Here is an 18,947-nt window from a genome sequence, read left to right on the forward strand (position 1 = left end):
TCTCTCTCTCTATCCCTCTCCCCCCGTCTCTCTCTCTCTGTCCCCTCTCTACCCCTCTCTCTCTCTCCCTCTCGGGGCGGAAACTGTGGTGTTTCTGATGGCAGGAGTACATCATCGTGACAAACATAAGCACACAGACACACAGACACAGACAAAGTCAAAGTCAAAGTCAAAGTCAAAGTAGCTCTATTTTCAATTACTTCACATGTCATGACATACAAAGTAATTGAAAGAACGTTTCCCACTCTCCCACGGTGAAACATATAAAGTGCACAGGCACAACAGATAAGACAGGACATTTCCTAATACTAGGTGGAACATAAAGACAAGACATTACATGATACTAAGTAGAACATACAGATACACTTACAGCAGCATAAGTTTTCTTAAAAAGTTAGGTTATGGCAGTGCAAAAAAGGCAATTTGGTACTGGCAGCAAAAAACATCCTGTAAGATGTATTTGTTACATTAGCAAGTAGAACAGGAAGTGGTGGTAAACGTAAGTGATAAAGTGATAAAAGTGCAGAGACAGTTTGTTGCAGAGTCCTGAGTGATTTTAGGGGGGGGAGGCAGTATTTCAGCCTCTTGTCAGACTGTCGGATATGGCTGGGGGGAGTGAGGGGAGAGAATTTAGCTTCCTGACAGCTTGGTGTATGAAGCTATTACTGAGTCTGGTGGTGCGGCAACGGAGGGTCCTATACCTTCTTCCAGAGGGTAGGAGGCTGAACAGGCTGTGTGTGGGGTGGCTGGTGTCACTCGCAATTGAGGTACCTTTCCGGGTGAGGTGGGTGGTGTATGTGTCCTGCAAGGAAGGGAGTGGGGCACCAATGATCTTACCAGCTGTGTTCACTATGCGTTGCCGTGCTTTCCTGCTGTGTTCAGTGCAGCTACTGGCCCGCACAGTGAAGCAGCTGGACAGGATGCTTTCAATGGTGCCCCAGACACAGACACAGACACACACACACACAGACACACACACACACACACACACACAAACAGTATGTTATATCACTAACCCCTAGTGCCTTTAGTAAATTACACACACACAGACACACACACACTGGGAGGGAGAGAGTGAGAGAGAGAAAGAGAGAAACTGTGTGTGTGTAGGATAGTGTGTGTAGGGTAGTGTGTGTGTGTGTGGTGAAAATTCACTCAAGTTACCTCAGGACTCTGGAGTTGCATATAAGCATATTTATTCAACAACAACAAGCTTGTCGGGCACAACCACATCCTGGCAGGCCAGAGAGAGGCACGGACCCTATCTCAGAGAGAGAGAGAGAGAGAGAGAGAGAGAGAGGAGAGAGAGCGTGAATGTGGGTGTGTGGTGTGTGGTGATATATATAGACATGTGCACGTAGTTCAGCTGCTCCTGCTGAAACGCTCTGATGAGACTATCTGCATCTCCTTTTCCTGTGATCTTAATCAGAACAACTCTGGTGTGTGTGAGTGAGTGAGTGAGTGAGTGTGTGTGTGTGTGTGTGTGTGTGTGTGTGTGTGTGTGTGTGTGTGTAGAGTAGTGTGTGTGTAGGGTAGTTTGTGTGTGTTTGTGTGTGTGTGTAGGGTAGTATGTGTGAATGTGTATGTGTGCCCGTGCGTGTGTGTGTCGATGTGTAGGGTATTGTTTGTGTGTGCGTGTGTGTGTGTATGTACGTATGTGTAGGGTAGTGTGTGTGTGTGTATGTGTAGGGTAGTGTGTGCGTGTGTGTGTGTGTGTGTAAGGTATTGTCTGTGTGTGTGCTCTCTTTCTCTCTCTCCATCCTTCTCTCTCCCTCTATTTCTGTGTCTCTCACTGTTTGTATGTAATAGTCTGTCTGTGTATGTGTGCGAGTACGTATGCATGTGTGTGTGTGTAGGTGTGTGTGTGTGTGGGGGGGTGTGTGTGTGTGTGTGTGTGTGTGTGTGTGTGTGTGTGTGTGTGTGTGTGTGTGTGAGACATACTTTAGATGTGGCCTTACCTCAGTGGTGCTCTGTAATGTTTAAAAGTGACCCTTGCATCTTGAACTTGAACATAATCATGTACTGTCTTTGTGTTTAGGGTCAGAGGCAAAACGGGTTTGTTTACTTTTTGAGAACACTCCATGTGAACTGTGGTTCTGTGACTCAGCGAGATTGATAAAGGTGGTTCAGTGACTTTAGTACCTCAGTGAGATTGAGAAAGATGGTTTTGCAACTTTAGTACTTCAGGGAAAAGGTGGTTCTGTATTTTCTTATCTAATGCATACACCAATACGTTACCAACAAAACCAGACCTAAAAGTCTGAAATACATTGAGTGTAATAACTGCTATAAGACAACACACTTACAACAGGGAGCTTATCTATAGCAGCTATTACACTCAATGTATTTTCAGACTTTTAGGTCTGGTTTTGTTGTTAACTTCCCTTTCCCCCAAAAAACCTTTAAAGACACAACCTTTCCTATTTGACAGCACAAACACACACACACACACACACACACACACACACACACACACACACACACACACACACACACACACACACACACACAGACACACAGACACACAGACACACAGACACACACACAAACACTCACAGACACGCACACACAGACACACACACACACACACACACACACAAACACACACACACACACGCTCACACACACACACACACACACAAACTTTCACATCAGCCAAGTAATTTGACCATTGAACACAAATATATTGGTGTATGCATTAGATAAGAAAATACACTCAAAAACAGGCACATTTAAAAAATGTAATTTGGTTTATTGTTAGACACACAGATGAGTGCAAATAAACAAGATCAATCATACCTGGGGGGATAGTTCAAGTATGTGGTTAAGAGACAAACTTGGGAGTAAGTGGTAAACCTCCTGAAATAATGGCTTTATTTTGCTAGGAGAATAAAGCGACAGGGCCCTTACATTAGGAGGTATAGACAGACAGACACGGATGGAGAATCAGCAGTATTACACAGTATTCACTCAGAAGCACATGCCTCCAATATAGGTTTGAAAAGGGCCAAGCCTACTTGTGCAAAATCACTGCGCACGCATCTCCAAAGTTGAACAAATATATAACGCACATAAAACAAACATACAAACCAACTCAAAACTTTAACATAAAGTAAAGATACTAGGCTGACTATATTACAAAAACTGAGCCAAGAGAAATATTTTGGCAACGTCAGTAAGTACGGAGTAGAAAGTGCACTGGCCGGCGGACTCGACCTAGTCATTATACAAACACATGGAACCGTCAAACATCGGGAAGGACATCCTTCCATCGTTCAGACAAAACAAACAATTAACAACACAGTAGCATGAAATGGCATGCAAACAAACAAAAACAAACAAAAACATTCAAAGGTAAGTTTACCATCGCTGTCCCTGAATGAAACAGTTCGTCTAGAACGCATCAGCTCTCTCCTCGTTTACGCGCCATTGCCCCGGTTATAGATGTGACCTTGCACCGGACTCGGCCCTCAGCTCCTCGCGACCTGTCTCGCATTTGCAGTCCTCCACCACCATCACGCGTTTCTGTCGCACCTCGAGCCCGCAGCGCAGGGGAACCGTGACCATGCGCGCTTTGGATGGCGCGCACCGCGAGCATGGGGCGCCACGGTGTCCGGTGGCGGGGAGAGAGGCGTCTTCACTGGGGGGCACGAACAGCGAGCTGCACTGGCCGAAACACAGGTTGTTATGTACCGTCACTGTCTCGCAGCCCACCGCCGTGACTCGCTGCGAAAATAAAAGGTTTGTGGTTTGAGCGTTATCCAAACGTTGATATACTATACCCAGTCTCCCATCATTACACACACACACGCACACACTTTCTTTATTTCACTGACACACAGTCACACAAACAGAAAAAGAGCAAGGCAGAGAGAGACAGTTACTCACATGAGTGAAAGGGATCGCCGCGCAGCTCTGCTTGGATATCTCCCTCGGATTGATGGGCAGCGCCACAGTCTCCTTCTCACGCTCGTTCTTGTCCATCACGCGCTGCCACATACTCACCCCTTGTCTTTTCTTCGTGTCGAACCCGTGATGACTGTCGCGTAGGTGAGCTACGGGAGGAACGGACAGTTTGGTGGAAAGAGAAGGACCTGCGCGACCGAGTGCCAAGAAGTCTGGAAATGAGCCACGGAGAGATGGGGTGCGCCTGGGTGACACGCCGCTCTTGAGCATCCCAGCGTGCCTAAGGAAATGCGGGCCGACTTGGACAACTCTCACCGATCCCCGAACAGGTTCGTCTGCTCCAGCACCAGATGCTTCGAACTCCCTCACTCTATTTTTCACGCTTTCAAGGGCGTTGCGAGGGAAAGAATGCACCGAGCCACACAGCATGAACAAAATGATGCTAATTTGGACCCACATGATAACTGGAAATCTAGTCTCTCAAAATTGCTGAAATTCCTGAATCGTTTTGTGCCTTTTTTTCTAATAAAAAGTATTTTAGGTAAACCCAAATACACCTTTTTCTCTTCTGCGGTTCAAGGTTCCAACAGGTAACCTTGCTGTCTGTGCAGAAGTTAGGCCGGGGCACCGTATTTATAAAGGTGTTCGCTGTTTGTGTTTCTGGGCTGCTTGTGGTGGTGTCATAGTTCCCATCGTTAGGATCACGGGAATTATCGCACCTTCCTGATATGATGGCTGGGGAAAATAGTGACTTGAAACGGTTAGCGCTTTTTGTATTTATGGCAGGTGGATTTTCGAGAGCAGGTGACGAAGCAGAGCCACTAAAAAACAAACTTTTTTGGTCAATGACATCCGTGGCCGTGGGAAAGAACTGGGGGGAGACCGTTAACATGAGAGTCAGAGGCTAAACTGACGTGTCTCTCACTGCTACACCGTTAATTAATGTTCAGGAAACTTTAGTGGATATCTAGGCCTATTAAAATAGGCTACAGCTTTTAGGGGCGCGGATTTGGGCGATTACAACTTCGACGCTATAGAGTCACAACAAAAACACATCAAAAAATTCGAAGACAACTGGATCTTAACATGACCTCAAATCACCTTGGTTTCAGGTTTTGCTCGGTAGAGCTGAAAGGCATGTGTAATGAGGGCGATTATCACCGGTGGTAAAAACATTAGCCTTCTAGGCAGGTCATAAGCTGTAGACTGGCCTACCTGCCATCAATGGGGCTTTCTCTAATGACTTTGTGACAGGAGAGCTTCCCACGTTACCTGAGAGGGGGGGATGGGAACCTTCACGGGGAAAACAATAAGATTGAACTATGAGAAAAGTCCAGGTTCTCTTCTATCTGTCAATAAATTACTTCTTAACTTACTTAACCTACTTGCCATTATATTACCACTATACATAAGCACATACTCTGCACTCTTCTGCTATTTGCACTTCTGGTTAGATGCTAACTGCATTCCGTTGTCTCAGTACTCATACTCTGCACAATGACAATAAAGTTGAATCTAATCTTATCTTGAATCATTTAAATTACCCCAAAACATATGTTTTTGATAACAAAGCCGACATTTTTAAAAAGGCACTGCATATGAGAGACCGTCTCATGTTAAAAAGTAACATTACTTTCTTTAAATTACACTATTAGGCATATTGGAGCAACTACAACCACATCCTTGTTATCTACCAACAGGCCGTGATGATGACCCACACTGAAGCACATTCTGAAATTCATATTCACTAATGGGGTAATTGGCTCTGTACAACGCTTAAAGCGGACAGAATAACCATTGTCTTTTGTCTGGTTAACCACTTTAGTGGACAGTGTGCTTGTGTGTGTGTGCATGTGTGTGTGTGTGTGAGAGAGAGAGAGACAGATAGTGTCCATACCAATGGAAGTAACAACCCAAGCTGTTATGCTTACACCCATGAATGTTTACACGTTGCGATTTGAAGTCAAGCCCATCAATAAAGACCGACCCAGAGCTCATTGTGAACGGTTGATTTTATTCATCAAAAAGGGAAAGTCTGGACATCATATTTAATAATTTGAGGCTCCAAGCCTGACGTAGAGCACCACGGATATAACCATGGAGCCCAGCTGTGAGGAGAACACACACAAATACAGGTTACACAGAGGCCCACACCTTACACCAGTGACAGAGGATATAACACTGGGATTCTAAATCATTAAAAACCAACGCTTAATAAAAATATTATTCCAAAATATAATCAATATTATTCCCGATAATGCAGTGGTGGTCCGTCAGGGCCTTCAAGGCCTTCTCTGCTGGCCTAAACATCATCAGAAAATAAATGTAATAAAATAAATGTAATTTTAATATTTTCTTTTCATAAATATGTAGCTATTAAATTATTCCCCATAGTCCATTATCTTCATTTCATAGCTTCCAGCGTTGTTAATTTATGTTAGAGCTTTCATCCAATCATATTTCAGCTATCATGTGTTGCCACGCTCCTAGCAATCTTCCCCGAGAACAGAAATCTTCCCTGAGGCCTTCAGAATTCACATTGAAGGCCCGTGTATATCTGATTGGTTATCACAACTGGCTGTTTCAGTTCATTTAAGTTGAATGAACTGAAACAGACAGTTGTGACAACCAATCAGATTTCGAGTTGGCGACACTGGGCCTTCTAGAAGGCCCGGAAGATTTCTTTCCTCGCGTTGAACGTGATACGTAAACGTCCTTTGATTGGATACTGAGGCAGACCGGTGCAGTGCTTCAGTGCTCAGTTTAGCTGGCTAATGCAAAAACGACGTTCATCGGTTTCAATGCTTATTATGCTAGTTGTTTCAATTGGTAAGACTATATATAATAACATTAACCAACTCAAATAAACTAGTTTACACCAACTTGATAATTCCAACGCCATTTTCAAGACGGAACTTTCAAGAAAAACTGGATATCGTGAGGATGGGAAGTTTAATGAAACTGCTTTGCAGGTGGGACAATGCGATGTTTAGTGGACAAACTTGTTAAAGCTCACAAAAACTTTGTAGACTAATCCCTGAAAATCTTCTTTTGTTTTTAAGTTGTGACAGTAATATCCAAGCGATCATATAACTGAGAGTTTACTACTCTTAATGTATTGTTAATACGGGTGTATTGATTTTAAATGCTCCGGAAATATTAATAAAGTCTGTTGTACTCGACTATGTTAAGGTGATGCAATGCTCACTTATACTGCCTTTCTGTATAAATATAATGGTTCGAGAGCCATGGCGTCATAATGATGGTATTAGGAGGTGGATTCACTCAGTTTAAAATCGTGTAGGACATCGCTGAAGGCCTAGTCGTGAAATGCACGGACCGCCACTGCGATAATGACTGTGAATACATGTTCATATCTGTTAATGTGTGTGTGTATTGGATGAAGTGAATGTGACTATGTGTGTGTGTGTTTCTGTGTGTGTGTGTGTTTCTGTGTGTGTGTGTGTGCTGTGTGTGTGTGTTCCTGTGTGTGTGTGTTCCTGTGTGTGTGTGTTTCTGTGTGTGTGTGTGTGTGTGTGTGTGTGTAGTACGGTACCTCCATCACGCAGATGCATGCAGCTACATAGCCCAGAATGAGGCTTTGACTTTTCACAATATTTATCAACTTTACATCACAGCCCTGAGACAGAGAAAGAGAGAGAGAATGCATACATGATAACAAGAGACTTCATGCAAAGGACATTTACTACTAGAAGTCGGGGTGTAGTGACTAGGTGCAGTGGGGGTTGGTGGCTAAGTGCAGTTGGGGTGTAGTGGCTAGGTGTTTTGGGGGTGTAGTAGGGGTGTAGTGTGGGTGTAGTGACTAAATGTTTTGGGGGTGTAGTGACTAAGTGTAGTGGGGGTGTAGTGGCTAGGTCCAGTGGCGGTGTAGTGACTAAGTGCAGTGGGGGTGTAGTAACTAGGTGTTTTGGGGGTGTAGTGGAGGTCCATGTGCTGTACCTCGGAGAACACTACGCCCTGGGTGGTGTTCATGCCGTCACAGCTGGGGGACTCCTTGTCCACGCAGCAGGTTTCGGGGTACAGCAGCGATGTGGCATTACTGAAGGCTGAGCCCACAAAGTCATCGACGGTGTTCTGCACGCCACAGCACTCAAACTAAACCCACACACACACACACACACACACACACACACACACAGGGACAGAGACAGGGGAGATGGCCTGGGTTTCCATCACTGTAATATCACCACACACAAACCAAACATCACATTGGACATTATCATCACCATTGAACATCATCGAACATCATCATCATAATCATCGAACATCACCACACACAAACCAAACATCACATTGGACATCATCATCACCATCGAACATCATCGAACATCATCATCATAATCATCGAACATCATCATCATCAACATCATAATCATCGAACATCATCATCATCATAATCATCAAACATCATCATCATCATCGAACATCATCATCATCATCATCGAACATCATCATCACCATCGAACATCACAGCAACATCATACACCTTCACATAAACATTGCACGACACAGCAGCATGTACCAAACACCAATGGAATTTCTTAAATATTAAACAAACTGGACGTCAGTGTATTCATGAATTTATTATATGGCAACGACAGTACAAGCATTCTGATTGGCTAATGGGTAGTCATGCCAGCCGCGTATTGACCTCCTAGCCGTTTGATAAGGTCTGATTAGTATTATTATTGCCCTCTAATGATGTCATCTTAAAAAAATAGCGATATTAATAGACATCAACAGCCATGAGGAAATTCATGTAATGTTTAGTACTGATAGAATCAGGACTCCTATTATGAAATTATCTGTGAACCGGAAACCAGTTGAATGTACCATGACAGTTGATGACAGTTGAAGAATAAAGACCCAAGAACTCGCGGACATTGTGATATTGGGTAATACTTTAGATACAGGACTTAGAACAAGTCAGTACAATTCAGAAGCAGATACGTTACAGCCTCTATCTGATATTTCCCAGCATGACCTCGGTTAGTAATAAGTTAATATCTTCCTCCTCTGTTTGGACCACCTCCATGGCTTTTGCATCTGAGAAGCAATGTGTAATTGTCTTTCACTGGGGTAGGCAATGTTTTTTTTGCGATTATTTTCACCAGGTGGCAACGGTCTCTGGTGCAAAAGCCTGTACAGAATCCTTTTCATGCCCGCTGCGAGTGCCACTGAGAGGGCCAAGCACAGGGGTGGCATTGAGGTGGTGGTTGGTTATCTCACCTTCGTCATGATAGCATTCCACCCGGTGGAGATGGCGTCATTGGCACCGGGACCCTTGTAGGACTCCCTCAGCGTCCGCTTGCTGGCCGTACGAATGGCATCCTCCACCTGCAGCCCAGACACACACACACACACACACACACACACACACACACACACACACACACACACACACACACACACACAAAGTTGTAACGATATAGTTATAACGATAGAAAACATTTCAGAACATCAATATGTCTCTGTAAGGAGACTTTAGCATAGATGAGGAATTATTGCAGGAGACGTTTCACTCACCCCATTTTTGAACACCAGAGCTAAGAGGGCCATGGTAAGCTCAGCAAGGAACACCACACTTACAACCACAAAGTACTACAAAGGGGGAGGAAGACAGTTTGTGTCAACAACAAGCCAACAAAAACACATAGGGTGACAGATCATAGAGGGGTATTACAACTACAACATTGAAGTATAGTTCTTCTCATGACAACATTTGAATTTGTATCTGTCAAACTGCATTTTTCTTCTCCAATGTTTTGCTACCACTATGTGCCACCTCCCTCAAATAGCTGCTCTTACGTCATCTTATGTCCTGTGCGTGTCTCTGTGCGTGTGTACGTATGTATGGGTGCATGTGTGTATGGGTACATGTGTGTTTGCATGTCTGTGTCTGTGTCTGTGTCTGTGTCTGTGTCTGTGTCTGTGTCGGTGTGTGTATGCATGTGTGCGTATTTTTCTGTGTGTATGCATGCGCGTCCTCACCACCAGGATCAGCATGCGCTTCTCAGCCCAGGCCCCGTAGCAGCCGATGAGGCCGAGCAGGCTGAGGCCACCTCCACCGACGGTGCAGATGGTGCTGATGATGCCCAGCTGGCTGGAGAAGTCGCCGATGTTCCTGAGGTGGTTGGAGGCGCCACAGCTGACCCAGATCCCCACGGCCAGGAGCGCAATGCCAAGGATCTGCAGAGGAGGGAGAGATGGAAGAGGGTTGAAAGAGGAAAAGTTAAGAGAGGAAGAGTTCAGAGAGAACGGGTTCAAATATGAGGCGTCGGGAGGGGAGAGGAAGGGATACAGTCACAGGAATAAGAGAAAGGTTAGGAGAAGTGTGAAGACTGTGCATTAGAAAAAGGACTGTTTAGACTTTTCATTGGAGAAGACCACTCTTCTTCCTGCCTTCTTGACATTACAGAGAACATTTAGAAAGCAGTAATAGGTTAACTCTGGTTTATTACTCAACATTAAGGAGGTTTAAGCCACTTAAGCTCAGCTCAAATAAGATAACAGCCAAACTGACTGAGACCTAGTTAATTTTCATACCCCAAACCTTGAGTAACAGTCAATGTCTCAGTTTTGCAGCATATGATAATGCTGACCCTCTATCTCAAGTACTCACCAATATGATGCCACTTAGCAACATCATCAGATATTTCATAATGGCGTAAAGGTTATGAAGTCTATGCATCTTGATTTTCAAAGGCAAATCTCAGAACCTAGACAAATAGAAGAAAAAAAAGACACAAAGAGGCACTTCACATGTTGTTTAGCCTACATACTGAACATTATGTTAAGCCTTCTGAAGGTGACGTGAGCCTAATTGAACGCCTCTCTTGGATGATAAACGCGTATGGTCTCTGGACAAAAGGGATTTAGGCTCAAATAGGCTAGTACGTTTACAATCGTGCTCATGTTACAGAAGTGTAAGCTGGTATTGAGTGACTTATTTGGTTATAAGGTTATACATAGCTTTCACATAACGTTAAGTGTAACGAGGTTATTATGTGGCGTCACAGATCTTGTGAAACTCGCATTGCATAAGTTACCAAGACATTCATAATATTCAGTTTTCATTGTTTCCAGCCAGCCAACACACGGTCCTTTACAAATGGTTTAATTAAATACAATTTCACTAGTACATGCTAACTTGTCTGTTAGCTAAACAGCGTGTTTACGCCAAAAGTGCAACTAACGTTAGTTTATGGTACTGCTACGGGCAAATTGATTCGCTTATATTTCGGCTAACTTAGATGCTCGCATCTAACAGGACATTTATTTTCCCCCAGGTATTTGTTAATGTTTCAGTATCTACAGTTGACATTTTAAAAGAGATGACAGTAAAACTTACAAACCTCTTGAAAATCCTTTTTGGAGCAAGCAAAAATGGCTAAACCCTCAAATTCCACTGGGTGGCAGTGTTATGGGATTAGCATTATGTTGGCATGGTGACGAAAGCACAATCACACGTTTTAGAATTTAAGAAAACGAGCCTAATAACTAGATCCGAATATCCATGTTTACAATCAAGGATTGCAGACATACGCCTACTACATAGAAGTTTGAGGCATGGGTTTCCATATTGCGTTAAAATGTGGGACATGCTAGTATAAGTCACTCAAATGTGGAAATTGTTTTAGAAGAGGGCAAGTCAACTCCACTAGGAAGTTAACCAGAAAACAGACCTAGCAGCTCAGAGGGTGAATGTCCAATTTCTCAAAGTAAAAATAACTTCCTCATAACTACTGAAATGTTAAGGGTCGATAATTTAAAGTATGATTATCATTTTTTTTTTAAAGCAAGTGGCAAAACAATAGGGTATTTAACCAGTTGAGCGCCTGAAGCAATGAGGGAAAGTCAATAAGCTCTGCATCAAGTGTACTTGCACCATCTGGCACAAAAAGGCTTCATCAAACCCCTATGGCACCACAAGTCAACCTTTTAGAAATTATTTCAAATGCAGGACAAGACAACAAATTCAACTTCAGTTTGGAACATTTATTTCTCAAACAAAGTTAATGCAAAAGCCTAAATTCTACTGTAAGCTCTTGAGGTCATCTTCCTCTTCGTCGCTTGAATATTCCAGAGCCTTTGTGGATGAAACCGATGCCATGTCAAAGTTCAGGACGGCCATTTTGTCATCCTCTGCCAGTCCCTTGGATTCAAACTCAGCACCACTGCTGGGTCCCTCTGCTGGCAGGTAGGTCACCATGGTAACCGGGGTGTCGGCGATATCTTCATTAATGGCTACTGAAGATTCCTGCAAAAGCTGCATCATCTCAGCCAAGTCTGGTAGAGAGAAAAATCACTTAGAACCCAAAAAGAAACTGAAAGGAATAAACTGATGAGTTAAGCCATTTCTCAACCACAGGTTAACAGTTTGAGCTGGTTATTAAATATGTAAAGGGTTAGTGTAGATCCTTCGGCAATAAACCATTTAACACCCAACCAATGAGAACACAGAAGTAGCCTACTTAAAGCCAACTCATTTCTATAATAACTGACTACTTCTACTTAAAAAACGGGCACTGGGAGGCCATTATGGTCAAATACCTTTTGGGGAAGCTCGCTTTCTCCACACATCAAAGAACTGGTTAAAATGAGCGTCTGGGCTTTTAAGAACCTGAGGCAAATCCTCAGAAACTGAGAAGCAAGGAGACAAGGGACAGATTAATACAGAACAGGCCATCCTCTGATTGTTAGTCAAGGACAAGTATATAAATCACTGCATATGAATGTGAATCATTCACCTGGCTTGGATTCCTTAGGGAGTCTGTCAGTTACAGGAGCATACCCTCTTGGTCCTAGTTTGGCAGGGGCGCCCATCTCAGTTTCTGAAAGACAGAATGAGCATTATCCATCAATTCCACACTTCAATACAATAAGGTCATGGGCCACTAGGCTCAAGTTGTTTTGCGTTGTAGTTAAAGTTAAGGCCATGTCTCCACGAGCCCGGTTATTTTTTAAACGTTTTGCTCCGCGTCCACACGAGTGGTATAATAAAAATACTCTGTACACACGCACCGGTGGAAGCCGCCACCAAGTGACACAATGCACGTGTAATACACATGCCACAACCATAAGTTGTGATGTAAGGTAAAATGGGAAGGCTGTTTTAACCAATGAAAAGATACCGGGAAAAGAAAAATCACCAAATACAAACAATGGCGCGCAGCAACTGCGTGTGACAACCACATAATGCCAACAGCATGGCAATAAACATCCACTTCATTTTTGCTCACGTCAACTTCTGCTAACCGCTGCTGTGGTTTTCCCGTTAACGTCATTGCTGTGTACGTGCTGAAGTGAAGCAGGCTCGCAGCTATGACGTAAACGGGAAAAACAATCACGGTTGCAGTGTCCACACGCACCCGGTGAAACCAACCCTGGCCGAAAACCCCACCCTGGACTCCGGTTTCAGGGTTCCAAAAACGCGGTTGCTTGTGGACAGGACATACAACCAGGAACATCTGTTCATGGTTTCAAAAATAACCGGGCTCGTGGAGACATAGCCTAAGTCACAACAAAAGCCTTCCATCTTCACAAAACAATGGGATTAAAACTAATTTTAGGTAATACACACAATCCTCCTCAGAACCAGCCTGGAGCCCAGCTCACCTTCCAAGACTGGTGGAGAGCCTTGAATTACTTCAGGGGCTGACAGTGGGCTCTCGTCATCCTTTAGCAGGGAGGTGGCCTTGGTCACTGGGGCGTCGGTGACTGCGTCTACACCGGCAATGGCTGCTGAAGAAGATTCTTGCAAAAGCTGCATCATCTCAGCCAAGTCTGGGAGAGAGACAAATCACTTAGAAACTGAAAGGAACATGTCTGGCTCAACTGATTAGTCAAGCCATCTCAACCACAGGGTAACAGTTTGAGCTGATTATTAAATATGTAAAGGGTTAGTGTAGATCCTTCGACCATAAACCATTTAACACCCAACCAATGAGAACCATACCATCCAAATCAACTCGTATAATAAAGTCAACTTAAAAAGGGGTAGTGGGGAACAAAGGAGACCAGGGAAAGATTAATACAAAACAGGCCATCCTCTGATTGTTGGTCAAGGACAAGAATATAATTCACTGCATATGAACTGTGAATCATTCACCTGGCTTGGATTCCTTAGGGAGTCTTCGGTTTGATACAGGAGCATACCCTCTTGGTCCTAGTTTGGCAGGGGCGGCCATCTCAGTTTCTGAAGGACAGAATGAGCATTACCCGTCAATTCCACACTTCAATACAAAGAGGTCATGGGCAACTAGACTCAAGTTGTTTATGTTGTAGTTGAAGCACAATGGCCAACAACTCAACACCAAAGCCTTATATCTTTAAGTTCAAGTTCAAGTGTTTTATTTGTCACATACTAGTGAAGTGAAACGGTCGATGCTCCACACGCTGCAAAAATTAAATTAAATGTAAAATAAATTAAAATAAGGTGCCGAATCAAAACAAATTGAGATCACGTGTCTCACTGCCTGTGGGAAAAAAAAAAAAACTCATCCTAATCTTCACAAAACAATGGGATTAAAAAACAAACAAAAAAAAAAAAAAAACCACAATTTTAGACCAAACACCATCCTCCCAGAAACAGTGTGGAGCCCAGCTCACCTGCCAAGGCCAGTGGAGAGCCTTGAATTGCTTCAGGGACTGACAGTGGCCTTTTGTTCTTCTTGAGCACAGAGATCGGACCAATTTTCTCCTCTTTTTCCCAGCCTAGACAGTTTAGCAGAGAATGGCAGTCATAAATTCTGTCCCAGAAGGTGAACATTCAGCAATCACATAAATGCAATCCCAGTTAGGCAGGGACGTGTACATACAGTTATGAAGACCATTTTGCAGCCCCTACCTTTACTGGACTCAACCAGGTTCTTCTTCGATGAAGGCCCAGACCTGGGTTTGAGCTGTCCACGTTGGGAGACTTCCGAGCTTCCATGGTGACGAGCAGCAGAACTCTGGAATGTTGAGGCGCTTTCCTTATGACGAGCAGCAGAACTCTGGACCATTGAGGAGCTTCCCTTATTGGATGGAGGAGACTGGGCAGGTCCACCCATCAAGACACAGCCTTCACAGAGCCAGTCCTCATCATCTGCAGACTGCCATCTAGTGGGCAGAGGTGGGACACACACTGAGGTTGATCACATTTCATGACTAGACAAAAGCCTGCTACAGGAGTGGAGGCCAACAAAAACCACCAACTTTCCCAAGTTAGTGAAAGCTCTCTTTCAGAGTACATGACTAGCCACAAACCTGTTGTCGACGAAGGAGCATGCACGACACATAGGATCCGCCCCTGCAGGCTCCGCCCTCAAGAGACAAGTGACGTACAGCTGAGAGAAGGACAGGTATAAATGTATGGCAAGTCACCTGAACAAACACTTCACAACCCTCCCAAGTAGGTACTCAGTGTAGAGCAGCTTTGATTATTAAAAAGCTAAAGGAGGCGAAGGGAAAGAATGTACTCAAATCAGAAACAACCACTAATAAATGTAGATCCTTAAGTGCCGTAATCACGTCAGTGGTATATTATGTTTCTTGCCATGATTTGCTAAACACAGACGTCATGGTCAATAGGCAAACAAAGTTTCTTTTCCTTGCGGTCTAAACTAAATTTAACATTGCCCATTAGAAATCCAAAAAGCAGAAACTAGTCTTAGGAGTCACGTTTACCTCAGCACGCTCTTCTTCGTGGAACCTGAAAGCATCCAACTGGATACGGAGCTTGTCATGCTGGACACGGGGAAGGAACCTGGATGTGGAGCCCGTCAGGACGCTGTCCATCATACAGCTGGGAACACAAACATGGGACGATCGAAAATGCAAAATTCAAATTCGATTTTGGAAAAGTCAGAGTAAACCGGTTTCCAACATAATTTCTTCCTTTAAATTGAAGTCAGGTGGAACAGCCTACCCATCGTTCTCAATGAAGGCGTATCGGGGAACGGAACTGGCGTCAGGGGTCAACGTAGCAACACAGTGGTCCACAAACACACGCATGGGGTTGTGGTTGAACTGCTTGATTGAAGCCTCAATGTTGATGACATGACCCAGGTAGTATTCATTAGAGGCCCTTTCAAAAGCCCAGTCATCTGCACCAATCACAGCAGACAAGTCACGTCACATGGACCAATCACAGCAGACAGTCAGGTCAGATTCGCCAACATTTTACACTAAAGAAAGACATCCCAAATATTCAGAACCATCACTGCAACCCTTGTAATGTTTAACTAATTTACTCATATTCTAAAGCACAGCCCTGCATCAGGTGCCTAAGCAGGGACAGAAGTGGCCAAACATACGATTACTGAGCGCAAAACAGTCTCCCTGCTTGTTTGTAGTGTGTAAGAGCGGTGCCATCATGTACCAGTCATGAGTCGGAGTGAGAAGTCCAGTTGGCCCTCTTCCGCACGAGTAGACATGAAGGGGATCCAGGTGGGCTTAATAGGAAAGCTGGTCAGGTCAAATTTCCTAAGAACAGAAGTTACAATGAAGATGAAGACATGAGGCCCGTCACACACACGTGAAGCACTGGAGTTACTCTAGGGGTTGGCCCCTGTTTGATGCTCTAGTGTGCAGCACCAGCGGTGTCACACAGAGAGACAGAGAGAGACAGGTAGAGATAAATCACCTCCTGTAGTAGCACTGAACTGGAAAGGACGCCGCTTGTGTTCGGACCAGGCCGTCTGGGGAGGGGCTAGGAGCGTACTCAAGGGTATTGCTGTAGATCAAGTAGTCTTCTGTGAGCTGAAACACAAGTCAGAGGGAACAGGAGTGGCCAACATAAGTGTCGATGTAGCTACTAGGCTGGAATAACGTTTGAAGACCAGGTTGCTGCCGCCACCCAAGTCTTTTAAACATTTAGGACAAAGGGCTCCACTGCATGGCCTTTTACCAAAATTGATGTTACTACAAGGCATGCGTAGTAGCCTGCACGTTTCATGTGCCTCAGTCATAGGTTATACATGCAGAGTAATAGCCAGCAACCCAACTGAAGGGTCGTAGCCTACAAAGTAGCTATGCAGGGGAAGTTTCAAAAGGACCTTACCGAATGCTGCGTGCCGCAGTCAGTTAGTGCTGCTGCGATCATGTATTTCTCAGGCTCGGTGTGAACGGCCGAGCAAGCCTCGCTGGACTGCTCGCTCTTGCCCAGTCTTACGTCCTCTACGTCAACCGGGAACCCCAATTCCAGCAGATCAGCGTCAATGTCAATCTCCATGTAGTCAGGGTGGCACTTTACCCTTACAGTTACGGTTTCCGGTCGACGTTCAGTCTCGTCCTTGGTCGCCTGGGGTTTGCTAGGAGCTGGCATCCACGGCGCAGATGGTGTGACCTTCTGAGGCAAGGAGGCCGACTGCCATTCTCGCGGATAAGCCGAAACAAAAACCGGCATCAAAATGACGACGGTGAATGCACACTGTAACAAACCTAAGCGCTTCCACATTATTCACGACGGTCAGCTAAATGAATAGACGGTTCCTTTCCCTCTCAGCCTACTTGACAGATTTAGATGTGTCGCTACGAATTCAGAAAACGAAATGAGACATGGCTGATATAGGCCTAGTGATCACATCAGGTGTTATCAGCCATTGCACCTGTTCTCAATAAGCTATAGCCTGCCCCGCCTTAATACAAAACTTGTTTTTACTAGGCTACATTCCTTTTACTCTCATTTTATTATTGCTGAGGTGTTATCACTTTTAATATCACAAATATTTACAACGTAAAATAGTTTCCCTGAGGTGTTTGATAACCTGTCTACGTCATGCTTTATGGAAAATACGTTAATTCTTCAGGCCATATTGAAATGCACCGAGAATGCGTGTTCGTCTTGTTGCCTCTCCGGTTTGCCGTTCAGATGCTACATTCCTTCTAAACATTAAACAACTGATATTACCCTGTAGAGCCACAGTCACATTGATGAATTGATAAACATCGCTTGGCACGTGTATAGCTACTGCCTAATATATGCTGATTCGAATAAATAATAATAATAATATGCATCACATTTATAGCGCATATAGAAATATGCAGATCACCATAAAATCTCACCGATTGACCTAAAATTGAAAAGAGATATCCTTCTGGTGTATTTTGGCTTCATATTATTATCATATAGTAGCTATAAAATGAATTCTTCTTCTTCTTCTTCTTCTTCTTCTTCTTATTATTATTATTACATACTGTTGTTATCTATAACATTTGGAACACAAAACAATTAGTGTTACAAGGAATAGTAGCCTAACAATGTGATGAAAAATTGATATTTCTTATAGCCTATATTTTAGACAATTAAAACAGCCTGGGGTCAAATTGACACCAAACAACACCTATGCGTACGGCATGTGTACAGGACATTGAAAACATATCATAATCATTTTGTGTTAACCCAGTTGTCCCCATTAAAGTAGGAAAAGTCATTAAATATGAAGCAAAACAATTATGTCAATCGTTTATTTAGAGACGTTAAACATTGAATGGGGTCAAATTGACCCCAAACACAATAGGAAGGTTAAGAACGATTGGCTGTAAGGCCAAACCCAGGCGTTTCTGATTGGCTGATGGAGGTGGGTCTCCACATGGCTGGCGATGCTAGTCTGCTTTCTTGTACAAATTCATGGTGTCAATCATAACAGCATCATGTGTGTTAAAACAGTGCATGAGAACAAACCAACACACAACAACTTTTCACCTCCACCAACACCTCCGCCTCCACTGCTACTAAGAAGATAAATAGCTGTAGATGTGAATGCATGGGGCTTAGTAAGCACTTAGATATGGGCCTGGGCCGAGAGGGAGAGGGTCAGTCTAGACCTGAGAATTACTCACGCGCCATCTTATGGCCGTCATATCCGGCTCAAAAACCATGACAACGGGAGGTCACACAAGACTGAAAGCCAAAGAACCCTTCATTTATTGGAAATTAACAAAAATAGCTAAACATATCAAACTGTGAGGTGTGGCAGTCAGTAAATCAGTAGTGTTGGCGTGTTTTCGAATGCATGATAGATCAGTGAGTGGAG

General features: G+C 43.9%; 3 protein-coding genes across 3 annotated transcripts in view; all 3 read right to left on the minus strand.

Annotated features, from left to right (window-relative positions):
• The window catches only part of LOC308364918 (histone H1-like), a gene marked incomplete at its 5' end in the record, with an annotated part of 439,427 nt that overhangs the window by 194,740 nt on the left and 225,740 nt on the right, over positions 1-18,947 (minus strand). The window lies entirely within an intron of this gene.
• On the minus strand, positions 3,439-4,365 carry dand5 (DAN domain family, member 5; the record flags this gene model as incomplete). Its single annotated transcript, XM_080834820.1, has 2 exons — positions 3,439-3,726; positions 3,889-4,365. 2 exons carry the CDS (start codon positions 4,363-4,365, stop codon positions 3,439-3,441), a joined length of 765 nt encoding a protein of 254 aa, XP_080690946.1.
• LOC308362333 (tetraspanin-16-like) lies at positions 5,955-10,618 on the minus strand (the record flags this gene model as incomplete). Its single annotated transcript, XM_080834939.1, has 7 exons — positions 5,955-6,014; positions 7,463-7,546; positions 7,867-8,022; positions 9,157-9,264; positions 9,454-9,528; positions 9,919-10,116; positions 10,550-10,618. 7 exons carry the CDS (start codon positions 10,616-10,618, stop codon positions 5,955-5,957), a joined length of 750 nt encoding a protein of 249 aa, XP_080691065.1.

Source organism: Sprattus sprattus (assembly GCF_963457725.1).
Source record: "Sprattus sprattus genome assembly, chromosome: 1".
NCBI lineage: Eukaryota > Metazoa > Chordata > Actinopteri > Clupeiformes > Clupeidae > Sprattus > Sprattus sprattus.